At 43.9% G+C, this 18,140-nt stretch overlaps 1 protein-coding gene across 4 annotated transcripts in view; it reads left to right on the top strand.

Moving 5' to 3' along the window:
* Positions 1-15,872, top strand: part of col11a1a (collagen, type XI, alpha 1a) — a 73,530-nt gene extending 57,658 nt beyond the window's left edge. For all 4 annotated transcript variants that reach the window (XM_079755198.1, XM_079755197.1, XM_079755196.1 and 1 more), the window contains 18 exons: positions 406-459; positions 2,656-2,763; positions 3,132-3,185; positions 3,437-3,490; positions 4,316-4,369; positions 6,426-6,479; positions 7,167-7,274; positions 7,785-7,838; positions 9,468-9,521; positions 10,196-10,303; positions 11,268-11,321; positions 11,444-11,479; positions 11,628-11,681; positions 11,975-12,221; positions 12,562-12,674; positions 13,074-13,142; positions 13,626-13,859; positions 14,346-15,872. In XM_079755198.1, coding sequence (XP_079611324.1) covers positions 406-459; positions 2,656-2,763; positions 3,132-3,185; positions 3,437-3,490; positions 4,316-4,369; positions 6,426-6,479; positions 7,167-7,274; positions 7,785-7,838; positions 9,468-9,521; positions 10,196-10,303; positions 11,268-11,321; positions 11,444-11,479; positions 11,628-11,681; positions 11,975-12,221; positions 12,562-12,674; positions 13,074-13,142; positions 13,626-13,859; positions 14,346-14,492 — 1,656 coding nt within the window. In that variant the 3' untranslated portion in view covers positions 14,493-15,872. The remainder of the gene's footprint in view (positions 1-405; positions 460-2,655; positions 2,764-3,131; positions 3,186-3,436; positions 3,491-4,315; positions 4,370-6,425; positions 6,480-7,166; positions 7,275-7,784; positions 7,839-9,467; positions 9,522-10,195; positions 10,304-11,267; positions 11,322-11,443; positions 11,480-11,627; positions 11,682-11,974; positions 12,222-12,561; positions 12,675-13,073; positions 13,143-13,625; positions 13,860-14,345) is intronic.
* Positions 15,873-18,140: the final 2,268 nt, after the last annotated feature.

Raw genomic sequence — 18,140 nt, 5'->3', positions numbered from 1 at the left:
CATTACCGCCTTGACAGTATAACGGTTGATTTTATTATTTTTTCCACTTAATTTCACTGACAGTTGGCAGCCGCTTCGTGATGCAAAGCAGCCTCTAGGCTGCAGAATCCCCTAGAATATAACAAGTTATTAAGGCGCACAGAACAACTATCCACCAACTTCACTAGGTCACTATCAATAGGCGGTCATTAATGCTATTGCTCATGCCTTATGTCCTCTGATATCTCCCAGGATGAGGAGTACATGCATACCTAGACTAAAGTTTAGCATGAGGAATTAAAAGGTCAAGTCACCAAAGTGCATCTAATAAGATTGATTATGAAAGCAGGTGTTGTATTACTGAATGCATGTGTGTGTGTAGGTGTCTGGGTGTTTGTTCTGACCATCACATTTCATTGACCACAGGGTGAGCAGGGAGAGGCCGGGAACCCAGGACCCACCGGAGAGTCCGGAGTCGGAGTAAGTCCTCCGTTCTCATTTGGACTGTGTGTGAATCCACAAGACACAACCTGTAACAGTACCTTTACCTGCACCTGTGTGTGTGTGTGTGTGTGTGTGTGTGTGTGTGTGTGTGCGTGTGCGTGTGTCATGCACTGACCAATGCAGTCATCGGTCATCCGCTGCCTGTCTGGTTACCACGCCGAACACCGTGAACCAGAACCACTTAACTATAGAAGGATATGTTTACGCTAAATTGTTATAACACTTATTTATCTCAAGCAAAGGTTGTCTCAAGCAAGTGGTTCTCATGTCTGTGTGCGTGGGCCTCAGGAAATAAGTCATCAGATCCATCAGGAAGGAGGAACACAACAACCCCTAATGGGGGTGTTTGTTGCCACCGATGTGACATTGTGTATTCACCCGAGCGAGGCTAATTGTGGTCTCATCATGGGTCCCCCCTGCCGTCTCCCTCCTGTTCAGCACCCCACTGCCAAGAGCGTGTCTGTCCCCAGACGCTCGACATGTCGCTATAAACAGGCCGGTCCTGCTGAACGACCACTGCTGTCGCTGCCTCAGAGCTGTTTAGCGCTTAGCACGCTAGCTCTCCGTGTCTGGTTAGCGATCAGCACCGAGCTCTGACAGACTGCAGCCCTGATGGTCAGCATTGCGTGGGCAGAGTGGGGGAGTTGGCCAAAAGACATTTCACATTTTCTTTCTTGAGGTATTACTATTTAGATACATTTATCCCCAAGCGACCTACATTGAATTGATTGTATTTCGGAGCAGGAAGGGCTTAGGGGCTTACGATGGGTTGCGGACATCAGGGGCCAGAGCCACTATAATATTCTGTCAACAAGTACCTTATGGATACATACCGGATGACGTACTTTAAAAACAAAATATTGTGGCGTTTCACATCAGTGCAAACTATCAGTTTAAACGCACTGGCAAATGACTGTGCCTTTTGATACGGTTGAGAATGTAGTCGCCTCGCTGAATGATTAAAACGATTTCTACATGTCTCTGGAGCCGGAGACGTATGGTCGTAGTGTGATAGGACGTTGTGCACTCCAGGCCTCGTGGCCGTGGTGTTGGCCGCTCTTCACACGCCTCCACTGTCTTGATCTGCCATGCTACTGTTTGCTGGAGCTGGGAACACCCCTACAGTGCTTTGCATCTCAATATTCCAACTGTTACATCATGAAAGTTTGTTTTGTGCAGCTTCAACTTGGCAGAATACCTGCCCCCCCTCCCTACCCCCTGCTTCCTTCCCTTCTCTCTAAACACAGAAACACACACTCACTAATGAGATGGGGAAGAGGGAGGGGGTTTGATGGATTGCTTATTAATTTCTCCAACAGATCCCTGGTCCTAAACGCATGCCAGGCCCCAGACTAAGATGTACGAGCTGTACGCTGTGAGCCCGCTGTGATGATGGCTGTATTTAGCTCCATGGTGACATCATTATTAGAGATCAGAGATATGGGTCCTGTACTTCCTGGGACAGTGGACAGAGCGGTCATCGTATCAGCCTATTCTCTGATTGATGCTTGGACTTAAAAGGGAAGAGGTCTACAGTACAAAATAAGTTACAAACCACAACAAGGACAAAAAGTATTTGTCTTTCCATAGTCAGAGTGTTTTTCACATCAATCAATCCCCAGCCATCACACATGGACAGCCGGCAGCCTTGTGCTCACTCGTTCTAGGCCGTAGAGAGCCGGGCCACATCTCATGAAAAGAGATCATCGTCTGCTTTTGACGTGAGTTAGGAGGAGGCTGACCCCCTGTGTTAGCCAGGGAAGGTTAATATATCACGGACAGATCAAGAAATTCATGGACGTGAAAAAACTAAACTCAGTTTTGCCACCTCTCTTTTGGTAGAACAGAATTCCCTATATCTTTTTTTTATACCTGCATCAAAACCAGCTTCCAATACTTCTGAGGAGATCTAGTCTGTGTTGATCTTGTTTGTGACAGTGGTGACTCTCTATGATTTCTTCACTCCGTCACCACTCTCTGACTCTCACACACACACACACACACACACACACACACACACACACACACACACACACACACACACACACACACACACACACACACACACACACACACACACACACACACAAACACACATACAGACACATACTATAACTGCAGAAAAAATACAATGGGTCTCAAATCAAATGTCTTCCTTCAACTGTCACCCAGGGACCCAAAGGTGAGAGAGGAGATAAGGGCGAGGCCGGTCCCCCGGGGTCTGCCGGACCTGCAGGGGCCAAGGGACCGCCTGGAGATGACGGCCCCAAGGGCAACCCTGTGAGTCTGAAGAACAACATCAACACATAACCAATGAAAAGTGCAGCCATGCATACACTCTGAAGCCAATGTTGTTTGTTTTCCAATAAGGTAGTTTGCTCGAATATATTCTAAATGCTTTTAGAGCTTTCTCCTGGTGCTTTCTACTGTGGTTTGCCGATGGATTGTCCAACGGTATTATGCATCAGCAGTTGTAACCAGGCATACTGGAACCGCATCGTCATCACAATTATAAGCCATAGTCTTAATGACATGTGATGTATACTACGTATAATAATGAAGGGATAAAAAGTATTTCTATCTTTCGATAGCCTTTCTGCCTGCTTAAACCTTTCTTCCCCCCCCCCCCCCCCCCCTCCTGAAAACAGGGACCTGTTGGATTCCCGGGAGACCCAGGCCCTCCTGGAGAGGCCGGTGTTGCTGTGAGTATCACTCTTTAAAGAACACGCCCCCTCCCCCCCCCCACCAACCAACACACACCCACCCACACACTCACCCACCCACACACACACACACCCACACACACACACACACTGACACTCTGTCTAAACCTAAGAACCGAACAGTCCTCTTTCTACTTTTTGGGAATTGTGTTGCCACCATCTCAGGAATTGTTCTTCACGCTTTTGCAGAAATAAACTAAAATGCATTCCCCCCCCCCACACTTCTTTAGGGCACGGATGGAGGACCTGGAGAGAAGGGAGAGGATGGAGAATCTGGTCAGGCTGTGAGTTGAATGCTGCATTCATTTACAATACATAAAGAAAAGGATGGAGGGGAGGAACGCTATCTCACGCTCCCAGCTGCTGCCGCGGGGCGCGTTGCCCATACACAGAATGGCTAGGTGCCAAGAGAAAAATGTTTGAGCAAAATACCTTTGCTTCATTCACTGGAGGATGCACTGGATGTTTTGATGAACTGGATTTAAATCTGTTAAAAAATCAAATACAATTGTTATTTTTAGTTGTTAATAATCTAATTGCATATTATTAACGGCTTTAAGTGTAGGTGATCCATTTTTTTAGGGTGGTCATGGCCCCGCTCTCACACTTTTGAGTGTACCCTGATATTCTCTCTGCAATCAGGTTCATTAAGAATGAGTATTAAGCGTAATAATGTTTGGCTGTGGCTCACCGGGGCTGGATGAGGCAGGCTAAAGGTAGAACCATGTATATTTCATTGGGCTCGAGTGGCACTCATCCTCACTAGTGGACCCATCACACAGTTGAGCGACTCTGTAAATCCCTTTCCCTCACAAAACGCTACTCTTGTATGCTTAAGGGCATGTTTGATAATGTCTAATATTTGCCCATGTCAGGGTCTGATGATTGCCTGAATTTAACTCACAGGAGGAAGAGAAATATTCTGGCAGGATAAATAACATTCTCCCGTTCAGCCTGTTTTATAGATGGAAAATGTACTTTTGCGTGAGTTTTATTTCTAAATGTCACTAGCTAAGACAGTGCCCTGTTGGAAGTAAACAAAGTGCTTTGAGGGAGTTCTCGGAGCACAGTACAGGATTGTTGAACCCTGTTCTCCTGACTGTTTTCAGGGACCCCCGGGCCCATCGGGAGAGGCTGGACCACCTGGACCTCCAGGAAAGAGAGTAAGTTTAAGTGCAACATCGGATTAGGCTTGCGTAGAGGGACCAGGCCTTGTAAATGCTGGTGCATTGTTGGGTTGTCTTCAATATCTGTAGCATCGGCCAGTCACAAAATGGGAACGGTAATAGTCACTACATTTGAGCAAAACTGCAAATTGTTGCTATTCAAATACAATTGTCCCACTGTTTGTTACATTTATATGTGTAAACAATATCATATTATCATGCTATAATCTTATGTTACATTTTATTTTATAGGCAATTGTATCATCTCTTTTGCCACACAATTGTTGGCAAAATTTAACAATGCACAAATAACTTGTGTAATTTTGATTGTACCAGTTTCATTAAATGTCGAGCAGTTTAAGGGGTCAAGGTTATGGATCAATTGCAAGCTTCAACAAAAGCCACTTTAAGAAAAAAAAAACATTTGTGCGTGAGGTGAAGGGAGGTGATGTGTATGGTGTGTGTATCTGTGTTTGTTTGTCGGTGTGTGCGTCTGTGTAGCATGCTAGCTATTGAACTGCAATGGAACATCACACTGCCACTGCACAGATGGGGAGACATCAGAGAGATAGACAGCGCACACTTTTTAATTAAATACATATTTTGATGTAAGCCCAGTGTATCAATCGTTGTTCATTATCACCCCCTGAAGCGTATCCAAATAGTCGGGTCAACTCAAGTCCATTTTATTTGTATAGTGCCTAATCACAGTTACGGTCCAAAGCACTGTCTATGGGCTTTTAAGAAACTTTGGTTTACGTGCTTTTGTAGAGTTTGTGTCTCTGGAGACTGAAAGCACACAACTCTTTTTGAAAGGCTTAGATGCCAAAGTGAAAGGCAAAGTACAAAGGATTCTCCTGCATTAAGAGTTAATGTTGCTTCCCTTTTGTGGGGCTTCTCTCTTCCATCTCTGGTTCTAAATGTTAAGGCCACAGAAGAGCCTCACTTCAAGCACTCCTTTGGGAGTTGGGGTATCTCAACCAGTTATCAAAAATGTCCCACATTAGGCACATTCTGGGCTGGATGATTAACATATTTTCAATATGACTAGAAGCACAAAGGGCACATGAAAAGGTGATGCATGTGTCTGTTGTATTTCAAAGAAACTGGCCTCAATCCCAGCTCCTACTGAACTGCATTCCAACAGCAGGCGTGGTGGGGTTGCTCTGACAGGCCAACCGTGTCATGTTTTCTTAAAAAGCTAGCCAATTTACTGTCCATGTGAATGAAATTTGAATTGATGTATGTTTAGTTCTGCTATCGGAACATGCTGTGATATTAGAATTGCCCAAAGGATTATGTTAAGAAAAAGGAGCTCTATTCTAGCACACCCTGGGTTTTTGTGACAGCTCACCAAAAAATAATTGCAGGACCCCAAATAATCCTTGCATCTGACCTGACCAGACAGCTCCGCTGAATACCTGTGGACCCTCAGGAAGTTGTTATGCATGTCACCTCCTTTCTGCTCCCCAGCCCTTTGTACCCCCCACTCATTCTCCAGACATGCCTCTGACTATCTCTACTTCAGTACAACAGCTAAGTGCTGTTGCCTTTGCGTGTATGTCTTTGTGTTTCTGTGTGTGTGTGTGTGTGTGTGTGTGTGTGTGTGTGTGTGTGTGTGTGTGTGTGTGTGTGTGTGTGTGTGCGTGTGTGTGTGTGAGAGTCTCTATCCATTAATTATCCATCTGCCCATCCATCTCGTCCCATCCTCCTTTCTGTCCGAGCAGACTCAACAAGTCAGAAATAGACTGAGCATGGATGAGTGTTTGGGCAACATGCTGACAACCAAAGCAGCTCTCTAAGATACACCAACCCCCATGAGAGCTAGCGGAGTAACCCTGCGCTACAAGAGCTCACACTTTCTAACACAGTATTTTATGGCATCGACATGTGTTAGTATTCTGTGTTATATAGCAACCGCACACGCTTGCACACAGACACACACGCACACACACACACACACACACACACACACACACACACACACACACACACACACAGTTGCTCTAAAGCTGTGCAGAAATACTAAAGCACACCCCTTTATTTTCCACAGGGACCCAATGGAGCTGCAGGGACCGAGGGCAGGCAAGGAGAGAAGGGCGCCAAGGTAACAGCACACACACACACACACACACACACACACACACACACACACACACACACACACACACACACACACACACACACACACACACACACAATATAAATTCGGCTAGTTAAGACCGAATTCCCAGTTCTGGGTACAGGCTGTTTGTAAAGATCTACATCAGGCTCCAGAGACACAGTGCAGAACTTCACAGAGCTGCCTGACTTTAAACTTCCACGTCACGTTAACATGTACACAAGGGGGCAGCGGAGCCTTTCTGACCCCAAAGGAACAGGAACCCACAAGCATATAATTATGCTTGTGGCGGATACGGTACAATGTTAACAAGATTGTTTTAGCATAGCAACCCAGTAGGGAAAGGGGGCTAAAGCATTGCGTGCATTTCTAACTTATAGGCCATTAAACCGTTGGATAATAATTAACCCACATACAATTATTTATACACTAACTAAGCATCACACTATTATATGTATATACACATTGTTAACATGTGTATCTTAATTCCCAGTTACCTTATCGATTGATTTTTTCATATAACTGCATCTATCATCTCATGTATTTACACTGCTAGATAAGCCAACACTGGTACTGTACTGTACTGTTTTTAAAAATGTTTTTTACACATTTACTCTGGTGAGCTGCAGCCATCTATGTTATCTTGACACAAAGTGGATGTGACCTGTATAGGGTGAGGCTGGATCGGAGGGGCCTGCAGGCAAGACTGGTCCTGTGGGACCCCAGGGACCCCCTGGAAAGCCTGGCCCGGAAGGTCTACGCGGAATCCCTGGCCCAGTCGTAAGTCTGACTTTGCATTGTCTTCTGCAGTGTACATAAATCTAGAATTTAGGAAAACACATACTCATGCACGCAGAAACACACCCACATGCACCCACACCATCACAAACACACACACACACACACGCACGCACGCACGCACACACACACACACACACACACACAAACGCACAAACACAAACGCACACACACACACACACACACACACGCACGCACACACACACACACACACACACACACACACACACACACACACACACACACACACACAATGTAACACACAGACCATTAGCACCTCCAAAGCATGAAAACGGAACTCATGGAAAAATCCATATTCCCATTTGGCCTTGTACTCTATTTTGGCATGTTTATCCCAGCGCACTTTTTGCCTTAGCCTGACTATTAATCGCCATGGCCACAAGCAGGGAAATCAATGCTGGGGCTGACGTTAAAGCAAGCTATAATTTGCTTTATAATAACGCTCACCGCTGCTTGGATGGGTCTCCACAGGGCGAACAAGGTCTCCCCGGAGCATCAGGACAGGACGGCCCCCCTGGACCCATGGTAAGTACAAGTCTCTCCCTCCTGTCTCTAGTCTCTCCATCTCTCTATCACCGTTTACACTCTCTCTATGTGAAGCTCTTTTATATGTGTCATGCTTTGATGATTTTCAGCTCACCATTTCCTCTGTCCTCAACCCCCAACCCCCATCCATCTTTTCATTTTGGCACCTCTTCACGTCTTTGTTTCCTTCTCCTCTACCTTCCCATCAGCCTTCATCTTTACTCTCCACCCTTCAATCTTTCCTCCCACCCTTGATGTGTTTTATGGTCTCTTTCAGGGCTGTCTCTCAATTCCTTAGCCCTGCTATCTTTCCGGCCCAACATTTATTTTCTATTTATCTACATCTCAAACCCTGAAAATAAAAGAAATATCTTCCGCCATGAATGCTGTCACACTCTTCCCCACCTTTCTACCTATGTGCTATCAAACATTCAGTTTGTGAACTCACAGAGAATCCTTTTGGCCACAGCCATCTCTATGTGCTTCATCTGGCAGTAATCCAAGTAGTTTTTAGGTTGCAAAGAACACTTCCACAGAAAAGTTTCAGTACTCAACAGTACTGTCATTTTACCCCCAGTGTTGCAACCTGCACTCACAAGAAACCAGACTAAACCCCACCATGGGTTTATTTACAGTGGTTAATAAATTCCACCATGAAACAATTTGTGCATCACAATGATTTGCGAATATATGCCCTGAATTTGAGCAGTTTCACATAGTTGCAACACAATAGCCCTCGAAGCCAGAATTACGTCAGGGAAGCAATTGCTGCCATGATTTATTGGATTATAAATAGTCAGATTTTGAATTAGACTCTTGACCCAATGCCCATGGATTGCTATGTTTCATTCAATGCAGCATAATGTACAGCTAAGCATTCTTCAGTCAATTTATTAAGCCAATTTTTTAATTGTTTTCAGTCAATTTATTAAGCCAAGGTTTGCAATTCAAACATAGAGAGGGGAGCCCAAAGAGTATGGCCTTGAGATGGAGAGAGAGAGAGACATATATACTAGTATTAACCTAAGGTGATACATAATTATCTAGGTGACCGATAGTGGATGTATCAGCTATTGAACCTTAATCGTGTGGAGTGTTAAATGACAGGGATTTACTGTATGACTACAAAATGGTATGCTCTAATATTGGGAAATCGCAAGACAAATACGCAAATGCGCATTAGTCTAGAACCGCTATGTTCATATCAATTTCCAAGCGATGGTATCAGCGGCCTAAGACCAAGAAGTACGGCAAACACATCGTTCTTATCATCCAAACGTTGTATTTTCTTCTTTTAAAGAAAATGATTGATTCCACTTCAGCCATCTTGGTTGTTTACGTGTTGTTTATGCCTCAACGTCGCTCGTCTGTACAATAATCATATCAAAGCCCCGTATCGATAACGGGTTGTGACTGGCCCGACCCGGGCCGACTGGAAAGCCCTAACAAAAGAGCCAGAAAATGAAATCTATATTTAATTACAATCGACAAAACCTTTTTTTCTCTTACTTTCTTTAATAAACAATTCCTTCCCATTTTTTTTCCAATCCCCCTGTCCATCAAAGCTCCTGGACCGGTTGTGGTTGGGCCACCGGTGGGTTGGTAACATTGTTCTGTCTCCGTGTCTAGGGTCCTCCCGGCCTGCCTGGGCTGAAGGGCGACCCCGGCTCCAAGGGTGAGAAGGTGAGTCAGTCCCCCATTTCTTCATTCTCACCTTCTGCTGATTGCATTTCTCAGGTTCCCAAAACTACATTTAACCTCCACAGACAGGAGAACAAAAGGTTCAGATCCATTGTGAATACCTCAGCTATTTCCCTTTTTTGGTGTGGAAATTGGAACGGAAAAAAATCACCAATGATTTGGCTGTTAAAACCCTCTGATTACCTCTCTTTGCGCGAAGAATTGCTCAATAAACGCATGAGCACATCCACTCACATGCACACACACACACACACACACACACACACACACACACACACACACACACACACAATTTAAACGTTTTAAAAAGAGGCAAAGTTTTAAAAGCACACCAACTATGCTATTTCTAATGGCTTCAAAGTAATTTCGTGGACAAATGCCTAGCTAGCGCTCACCCTCATCTTGGCAGGCTGTATTTTCAATCAGGCCACCCGTCCTTCCATTTCCTCAGATTGTGTGCTGTTCAGAGCAGGCATTTCACTAATAATGCGAGAGATTTCTATAATAACCAGACTCCAAAGTTCCCTCCAGTCAAATACTTATTCCTGTTTTTATAAGGATAAAACTTCCAGCGATAACAAATATATTATACACACAAAATAAAGGGGACATTGTAATTATTCTCAATCATCATTTGTATTTTTTTTCTCCTACAGGGTCATCCCGGTTTGATTGGCTTAATCGGACCCCCTGGTGAGCAGGGAGAGAAGGGAGACCGGGGTCTTCCCGGACCCCAGGGTACACCTGGAAGCAAGGGTGACAGCGTATGTGATTTATATTGATTTGTTTAGTTCACTTTTTTCTTACTTTTAATTCCATGACTCTTCACTCTGAAATTCCATATGAGAAATTCCATGGGACGTTCATCTAAATCCCATTTCCCACACATAAAGTTTTTGCCTTCTGACTCATTGGCCCAACAGTTGGTAGGCCGTAAATAAGAAATGTTGAGATGTTATAGTGATGCCTCACTTCAAATTCCCGACCTAAAAGTTCAGTGGTTTCTTCACTATGAGCAATAAGATATCCAACTTTTGACAAGCAGATGGTCATTGACACCAATCTGCTGAGTGATTCCCAGCCGCTTGTGACTCCTGATTAAGAGACATCCCCATGGTGATTTTGGTCTTTGCTTTGTTTTTGGTATGAGAAATGGGGGAACGTAGACATGAACCTGCTGGACTACCTTCTGTAGTCCCCGCCCTCCATCATCACTCAAGCTTCATGATTTAGCGCAACATGAAATATGGATTAGGGAATATGAGCTCTCGTAAAAACCACGGGCCCCCTTTTGTTGGGACGAGTCTTAACTCACTCTGCCCTGTCAGCCGCACTCGGTTTATGGGGCCTTAAAAATAGAATGGGACATGAATCATAAAACGATATAATGATTTAAAACCAAATCCAAAAAATCTCCTCAACATTAAGCCTTTCAGGCTGCTTCTGTGTCTCTCTTTAGTGGACGGAGCATAGTTAAGTTCACTGTAATAATTGTGTTAACGAAAAGCGAGCTACTATTATACCTCTGTTCAATTCGGTAAAAGAAAGTGCTCCCAATGCACCTGCCCTGCATAATTCATATCCATTCAGGTTTGAAATGTGGCAGGCTGGAAACACTCCTCGCCATCTCGTCAACAATATTATTGGAGATGGCTCAATATGTCAACACAACGTCCTTCCACCCGATGCTGCTGACGCCTCTTCTCACGCCTTCTGATCCGTTCACAGGGCATCAGTGGATCCTCCGGACCCCTTGGCCCCTCTGGTCCTCCAGGTCTGCCGGTAAGTTCTTCTTACTCCATGTCATTCTTCCTTCACTGTACATGCCCTTGACTCTCGTTCCCTGTGTGGGAGTGGAGTGGACTTGTGTGTCTAACGCCGTGCCTTTCTCTTCCCTCGTCCAGGGCCCACAAGGTCCCAAAGGGTCCAAGGGTTCAGGGGTAAGTGAAACAAATGACCTGGGGGGGGGGGGGGGGGGGGGGGAAGTGCAAATGCTGTGTTTTGTGTGAGTGTGTGTTTTCAAGTGTATTATGGTTGCTATGAATGCTACAGCTAGCTGTATAACAAACATTGCGTTGTCCTTCCCAGGGTCCCGCTGGTCAGAAGGGAGACACCGGTGTGATCGGCCCCCCTGGTGCCCCTGTGAGTTCTTTAGCCTGGAGTTAAGCTTTTAGAATACTGATCATTGTCTCATCTTTGAGGGACATTTAAGTGGCATCTAAATGGGATGAGATGTATTGCCGTGTGTTTTCGGTCGTTCTTTCAAAGAAAACAATACAGTGAACTAAAAGAAGGTGAAGAAGATGGCAAATTGTGTGTTTAGGGTGATCTATGGTTTCCTGCTCGAGAGCCAATTGGGTGAGGGTATTTGAACTAGGTGTAGTTCCTGTCAAATCTAGTACAGTAAAGTAATGACACAACTCCTTCCTGTACAGGGCCCACCCGGAGAGGTGATCCAGCTCCTTCCCATCCAGTCGGCCAAGAAGTCAAAGCGCTCCAGCGACATGCAGGCGGACGCCGCGGGCGCCATCCTGGACTACGGGGAGGGCATGGAGGACATCTTCGGCTCCCTCAACAACCTCAAGCAGGACATCGAGCGCATGAAGTACCCCATGGGCACCCAGAACAACCCGGCCCGGACCTGCAAAGACCTGCAGCTCGCACACCCGGAGTTCCCCGATGGTGAGCAAGAAGGGGTTGGGCGAGAGGGAGGGAGAGAGACCTAGAGAGAGAGAGAGAGAGAGAGAGAGAGAGAGAGAAAGAGAGAGAGAGTTAGAGAGAGAGAACATTCTTACCAACGCTAGAGCAGTGTTTCTTAAGTTCGAGTTACAGGGTTCTGCCATGAAAGTGACACTAAGTAAGAGGTTGGTCTCTCTAGAATCGGTGATCCTCTCTGGTGTTCTGGCTGATGTAGATCTTTTGGCGTTATCTACCCAAGAGCGTCGATGGGGATGGGTTCATATAGAGAGTTTTGGTGCCACTCAGGGACCAGTGTGTTAACTATGTGGTTGGTTCTCCACAGGCGAGTACTGGATCGACCCCAACCAAGGCTGTTCTGGAGACTCCCTGAAAGTGTTCTGTAACTTCACCGCCGGAGGGGAAACCTGCATCTACCCTGATAAGAAGTCCAACGGAGTAAGGCATTTGTGTTTTCCCCTACTAGAATACAATATATATATATATATATATATATATATACATACAATATACATACATATACATTTGCAATATTCCTAACAGCACTGTGTAAGTATGTGTAAATGTGGATCTGTATGTGACCAATGCTTATGTTATAGAATGCAGTACAATATAATAACATTTAATAAAATAAAATGTTACCATTCAATCTAGGAAAATGAAAGCACTCCATCCTCACATACTTATCAAATTCTACAATATGCTCATCAATGAGAGGATTTAAACGTCAGCCACAGGGCACTTCAGCTTTTTCACTTCAGTGTGTCCCTATTCGCTTCCGTAGCAGAGATGTTCTCTGGGTCTATATTGACAAAGCAATTTGTTCTTTTTATGTAGGTCAAAATATCGTCATGGCCCAAAGAGAATCCTGGGTCGTGGTTCAGCGAATTCAAGCGTGGTAAAATAGTAAGTGTTGCTGCCGCTCCTCTGACCTTCTTCAGTGAACCTTCTAGTGATTCACGAGTTCTTGAATGGATGTCTAAAGCAAAACCACATAAACCAAGGATTTTTCGAACGTAGTTCAACACTGCCTCTGCAAGTAACTTCTCATTTAGGGCAGTTCGACCTTTTGGGACAAGACTACAAAGGAAAAAAATACTTACATCTTGTAAAAAAAGCTAAACCAATCCCCATGTGTCTCTCCCTTAACCCAACTCAGAACTTGCGTAGCAATCAGCACCTCTAAAGGCGATAGCATATCAACAATAGAGCTCAGACAGAACTTCGCCCTCCATTCACCACAGAAGGGCTTGTATAATGCATGGAACGGGCTAAGCAACGGTTCGACAACCTTACGCATTTAGTCAAAATAAACACAGAAATGTTCACCGGTGCACAGGGTTTGCTAATCCCCTGAAGGTGTACTCACCAACGGTATCTCCCCCGCAGCTTTCCTACGTGGACTCAGAGGGCAGCTCCATCAACGAGGTGCAGATGACCTTCCTCAGACTACTGACGGCGTCGGCCAGACAGAACTTCACCTACAGCTGCCACCAGTCGGTGGCGTGGCACGACCAGGCGGCCGACGGCTACAACCGGGCACTGCGCTTCCTGGGCGCCAACGACGAGGAGATGTCCTACGAAAACAACCCGTACATCAAGGCCCTCTCAGACGGCTGTGCGGTAAGACCCCCCTCGCTGTGTGCTCATGGATGTCCATGAGGGTGTGTGTCTGCATCACATAAGCCAGAGGATGGAATACCAATATGGCATTGACAAGGGATTGATTGTGTAAATACCTTGGTTAATGCGTTTTCAACAGTAAACGAAACAACAAATAAGAATAACAGATGTTACCTCAAACGACATCATAGAGATATCATATTTTTCTGATATTGCCCTTCCCTTACCTTAATGAATAATTTTCCTTAAAGGGAAACCATCACCCTTGACTATTTAGTAATCTTGACATCATGGTACGTGCGACATTAGCATGAAGCAGTACTCTGTCATATTAGAAAATTGCAAAGGTTCAACTTTATCACAAGGCAAAATTGCTCCTTCATGTCATGGTTTCAAATGTTGTAACATTGCATTTATTTATTTTTGATGTCCAATAATGTTCATGTCTCTTAACCCTATTGTCTGTTCCTCGCTCTGTCCCTGCAGACGAGGAAGGGCTATGGAAAGACTGTGTTGGAAATCAACACTCCCAAGATCGACCAGGTTCCCATCGTCGACCTCATGGTGACGGACTTCGGCGACCCCATCCAGAAGTTTGGCTTCGAGGTTGGCCCCGTCTGCTTCCTTGGCTAAAAACAAAAACACAAACAAGCAAACATCCACAGAAGAAGAGAAAAAAAAAGAAACAAAAATGAAAAAAACAAGAACTTGACGGGGCCATCAAAGAAAACTCAAAGACACTTTTTTGGTACGACCAGAACCCCACCCATAGCCCCCCTCCTTCAACCCCTCCCCTTCCTCTAACCTGACCCCCAGCCTCTAGCTCCACCTGCCCCCCCCCCCCCATTACTGTTGCCACATGGAAGTATGTGTAGAGCGGGGGCAAAACACTACGTATTGCCGTGCAGGCGCGTATGTCATATATGTGTGAGTGGTGCGCATGCATAATAGTTTATGCTGCCGGAATCACGGTGACACGTCCCGTTTTGGTTTGTTAGAGGATTTGTATTTTATTTCATGGTGATGTTGGGGGCATGGATGAGGGGATGGATGGCAGCAGAGGACGGAGAGAGGCTGAGCAGGGGAGGCGGGCCGTGGGTAGTGGGGGAAGGACAGGCGGCCTCTTCTCTGGAGTATGCAGGTGCTGAATGAAAAGTGACTTCAACAGCGCTTGTTCATGAAAACAAAACACACACACACACAGACACACAACTCAAAAAATGTGTCAAGAGGTGCTAAGAGCGAAGGTGTATTTTGATAATGGAGAGTAAAAAAAAAACTGTAATTATTATTTTGTACAATACTTGTTATTTCTGAATCCACTTTCAAAACTCGCATGTGTATCCAATTTTCTTTTTGTTTCCCCCCGCGCTCCTTTCATCTTAGAAGGTATTTCCAAAGAAATATACAGCATAAGTTAAAAGACATCAATAATGAATAAAATGTATAACTACGATTTAATTTGTTGTCGTTGTTCGATGAATACTGTGTTTATTTTATGAAGCAAATAAAGTGACCATTCAAATGAACCCCCTTCACTTCAAATTAGACTGTGGGCCCTTTGTATATATTGACTTCTCAGAGCTCACGTTGATTTGCCATGTTGTCCTGGGGTAAAATGAACTGAGCATCAAGTATGTATCCATCAACACCCACTAATGTTGTGATCCTGTGCTAATATTAAGCAACCATGGCATTCATTCTTCTCTTATTTAATTTTATCCGTTGTTCTTTTTGGCAGTGTTTTTTTTTTTCTTTGGTTGTTTACCTCAAAACTTTATTGATAACCATTAACGATGTGAGGATGTTCTTGCCCTGTATATACACCTTGGTTAAGCAATTAAGTAGATATATTTCGGCTGGGGATGTTTTTTGTAAGAGAAATCTGTCAGACGTCCTCTTTCAACATCCCTTTGTGAAGGCAACAGAAGCCCCTTTAGCGCTCCCATTTTTTGTAACTACAATGAGAAAATGTTTTATTTGTTCTTTTTATGGTTCAATTAAATATTAAAAACTGGATTCTAAACAACAATGAGCCGAATGCCTCAATGGTTTTTGCTTAACCTTTGAAGTTCTAGCTAGACTAATGTATTGTGCACCTTCTGTGCTCAGAGTCCAAAAATATCTTATCACAACTAAATATATTGGGCAAGTGCAATTTTATTCCTGTTCAAGAAAAAAAGATAGACTTTAGTACAAGTGGAACCTCAATAAAACTTCACTTAGCGTTTCCAAATTCCATCGGATGAACTCCTTAATCTGTTTATTTTAAAAGGTACACTCTCCTGTTTAGTCCTGTATCTCATTGACGTCGCTTAATGATGAGCAAACCTTCCTAGCCTTGTTGTGTGTCTGAATAAACCATACAAACAGCAGCTGCCTGCTGTTTGTGTGGCTCTATGTAATTGAGATTAATATATTTTCACACACACAACACAACATACACCAGTACCACCTGCCTCATAAACAAACGGTTGCATAGATATATTCAAATTAGATTCTAGTCATAAAAATGAAGTCATTCTTGAGGTGAAGCGTGCGTGTTTTGTAGGAGGATTGATTGGGGATTGGAACTCAGGCACTCTGAGGCATAAGGTTTTCCCAGCATTGCAAGGGATATTCTTTTAGACTAGATGTAGTCCTGGGCTTTCTATCTATCTAAATTTATCTTCCCTAACAATATTGCTATCCTTAGGAGGATCAGGTGCCACAGTTTACTTTAGAAGAGCCTGTGCATTTTCAAATGCAAAGTGTTAGTCTTATTATTATTTAATGATTTGACCCTTGCGGTAGCGGCTAGCTAATTGGGAGTCAACAATAGCATGATTCTCCTTTCAATGGGATTATACACAATTTAAAACATATGGATCTTCTGGAATATTCCATTAGATCCATATGTTTTAAGTTGACATGTCAGCATATCAATGATTAATAAATATCAAGTTCACAGGAAAAAGGACCAATTCAGATACAAGCAGCATGATTTAAAACTTTCTTTCTTGGCTTGCCTGTTGTAATCACAAATGATTTCAAACACCAACAGTCCTGTTTCTTTGTGCTCTCTTGAAAGGAAAACAAGTCTAACAAAAAAAGAAAAAAAAAGAAACCAAAATTAATTAACAGTGTGTCTCCCGTCGTTAGGGGAAACAAGTGTGCCCAGTGCAAGCCTGAGCAACATCAAAGCCCCACAGCCAACCAAACCTCTATGCCTTACTCCCTTGGAGTGACAAAAGAGTTTCTGTGTAATACTAATTGAAACTCTATCCAGAAGCATGACAGATTCAGATTATTTTTGTGTGGTGTTTTATCTTACCTTTCTTTGTTTTTCTTTGACTCTTTGTGAAGAAACATAAACTATAATAATTGTCCACAAAAAGGACAATGAAGGTGAGTCTTTCTATCTTTCACAAACTGACTACTTAGCCTACTGGTAAAGAAAAACATGATACATATAGACCTACATATATGTATCATGTATGTAGGTCTATATGTATCATGTTTTTCTTTACCAACATGTTTTTCAACATGTTTTTCATGTTGATGCAGAATGAATATGGTGCGTTTTTGCTGGTTTATCAAACAGCAGAAAAGTTTCTTTGTAACTTCTTCTTACATTTTTGATCATTTGTTGTATGCGTCTGTCCCTCGTTCTCTTTTCTCGTTTCCATTTCGTTCAACATAGCGTGATGGTGGCTCAGCCAAAGGAGACCAGCCCTCTCCGTGTTCTCCCAAGGCCAACATTGTGATACTGGCCACCACATGCAGTCTGTTGACATCCACATCAGCGAGGCAAACAGGAGCCAGGCAGGCGAGCCTGATTGACCTTCAAGTTCTTTTGTTGACCCGGACTCATCAGAGCAGTGGAAAAAAATGATGCCATGAGTATTATCGGATCTGGATCAAGACAGGCACACATTCAAACACTCTCTGGCAGACACACTCACATATGCACATGCACAGGCACAGGTGTAGAGGCAAGCCTGCAGGCAGACACACACAAACCTCTCTTTCTCTTTCTTCTACATGGGATTTCCATTTTCTTTTATTGGCAGATTGTACACTGGGTCATGTGACACTGAGCAGGATGAATAGATCCTGAATAACACTTTGAATTATTAGAAAGCATTAAATTGTTCTCTCAAAACAACACCAATATTAACTGTATGGATAGCTTGGATAGTTATATGGATAGACTATAGGGTTTACTATTGCAGTTTACCCCGTAGTCTACTAGATTGTATTGCATTATTCTATTTTTGGTATTGCAATTAACGTGAATAC

The sequence above is a fragment of the Pollachius pollachius genome (assembly GCF_949987615.1).
Source record: "Pollachius pollachius genome assembly, chromosome: 17".
NCBI lineage: Eukaryota > Metazoa > Chordata > Actinopteri > Gadiformes > Gadidae > Pollachius > Pollachius pollachius.
This window is presented reverse-complemented; position numbering and strand designations above follow the sequence as displayed.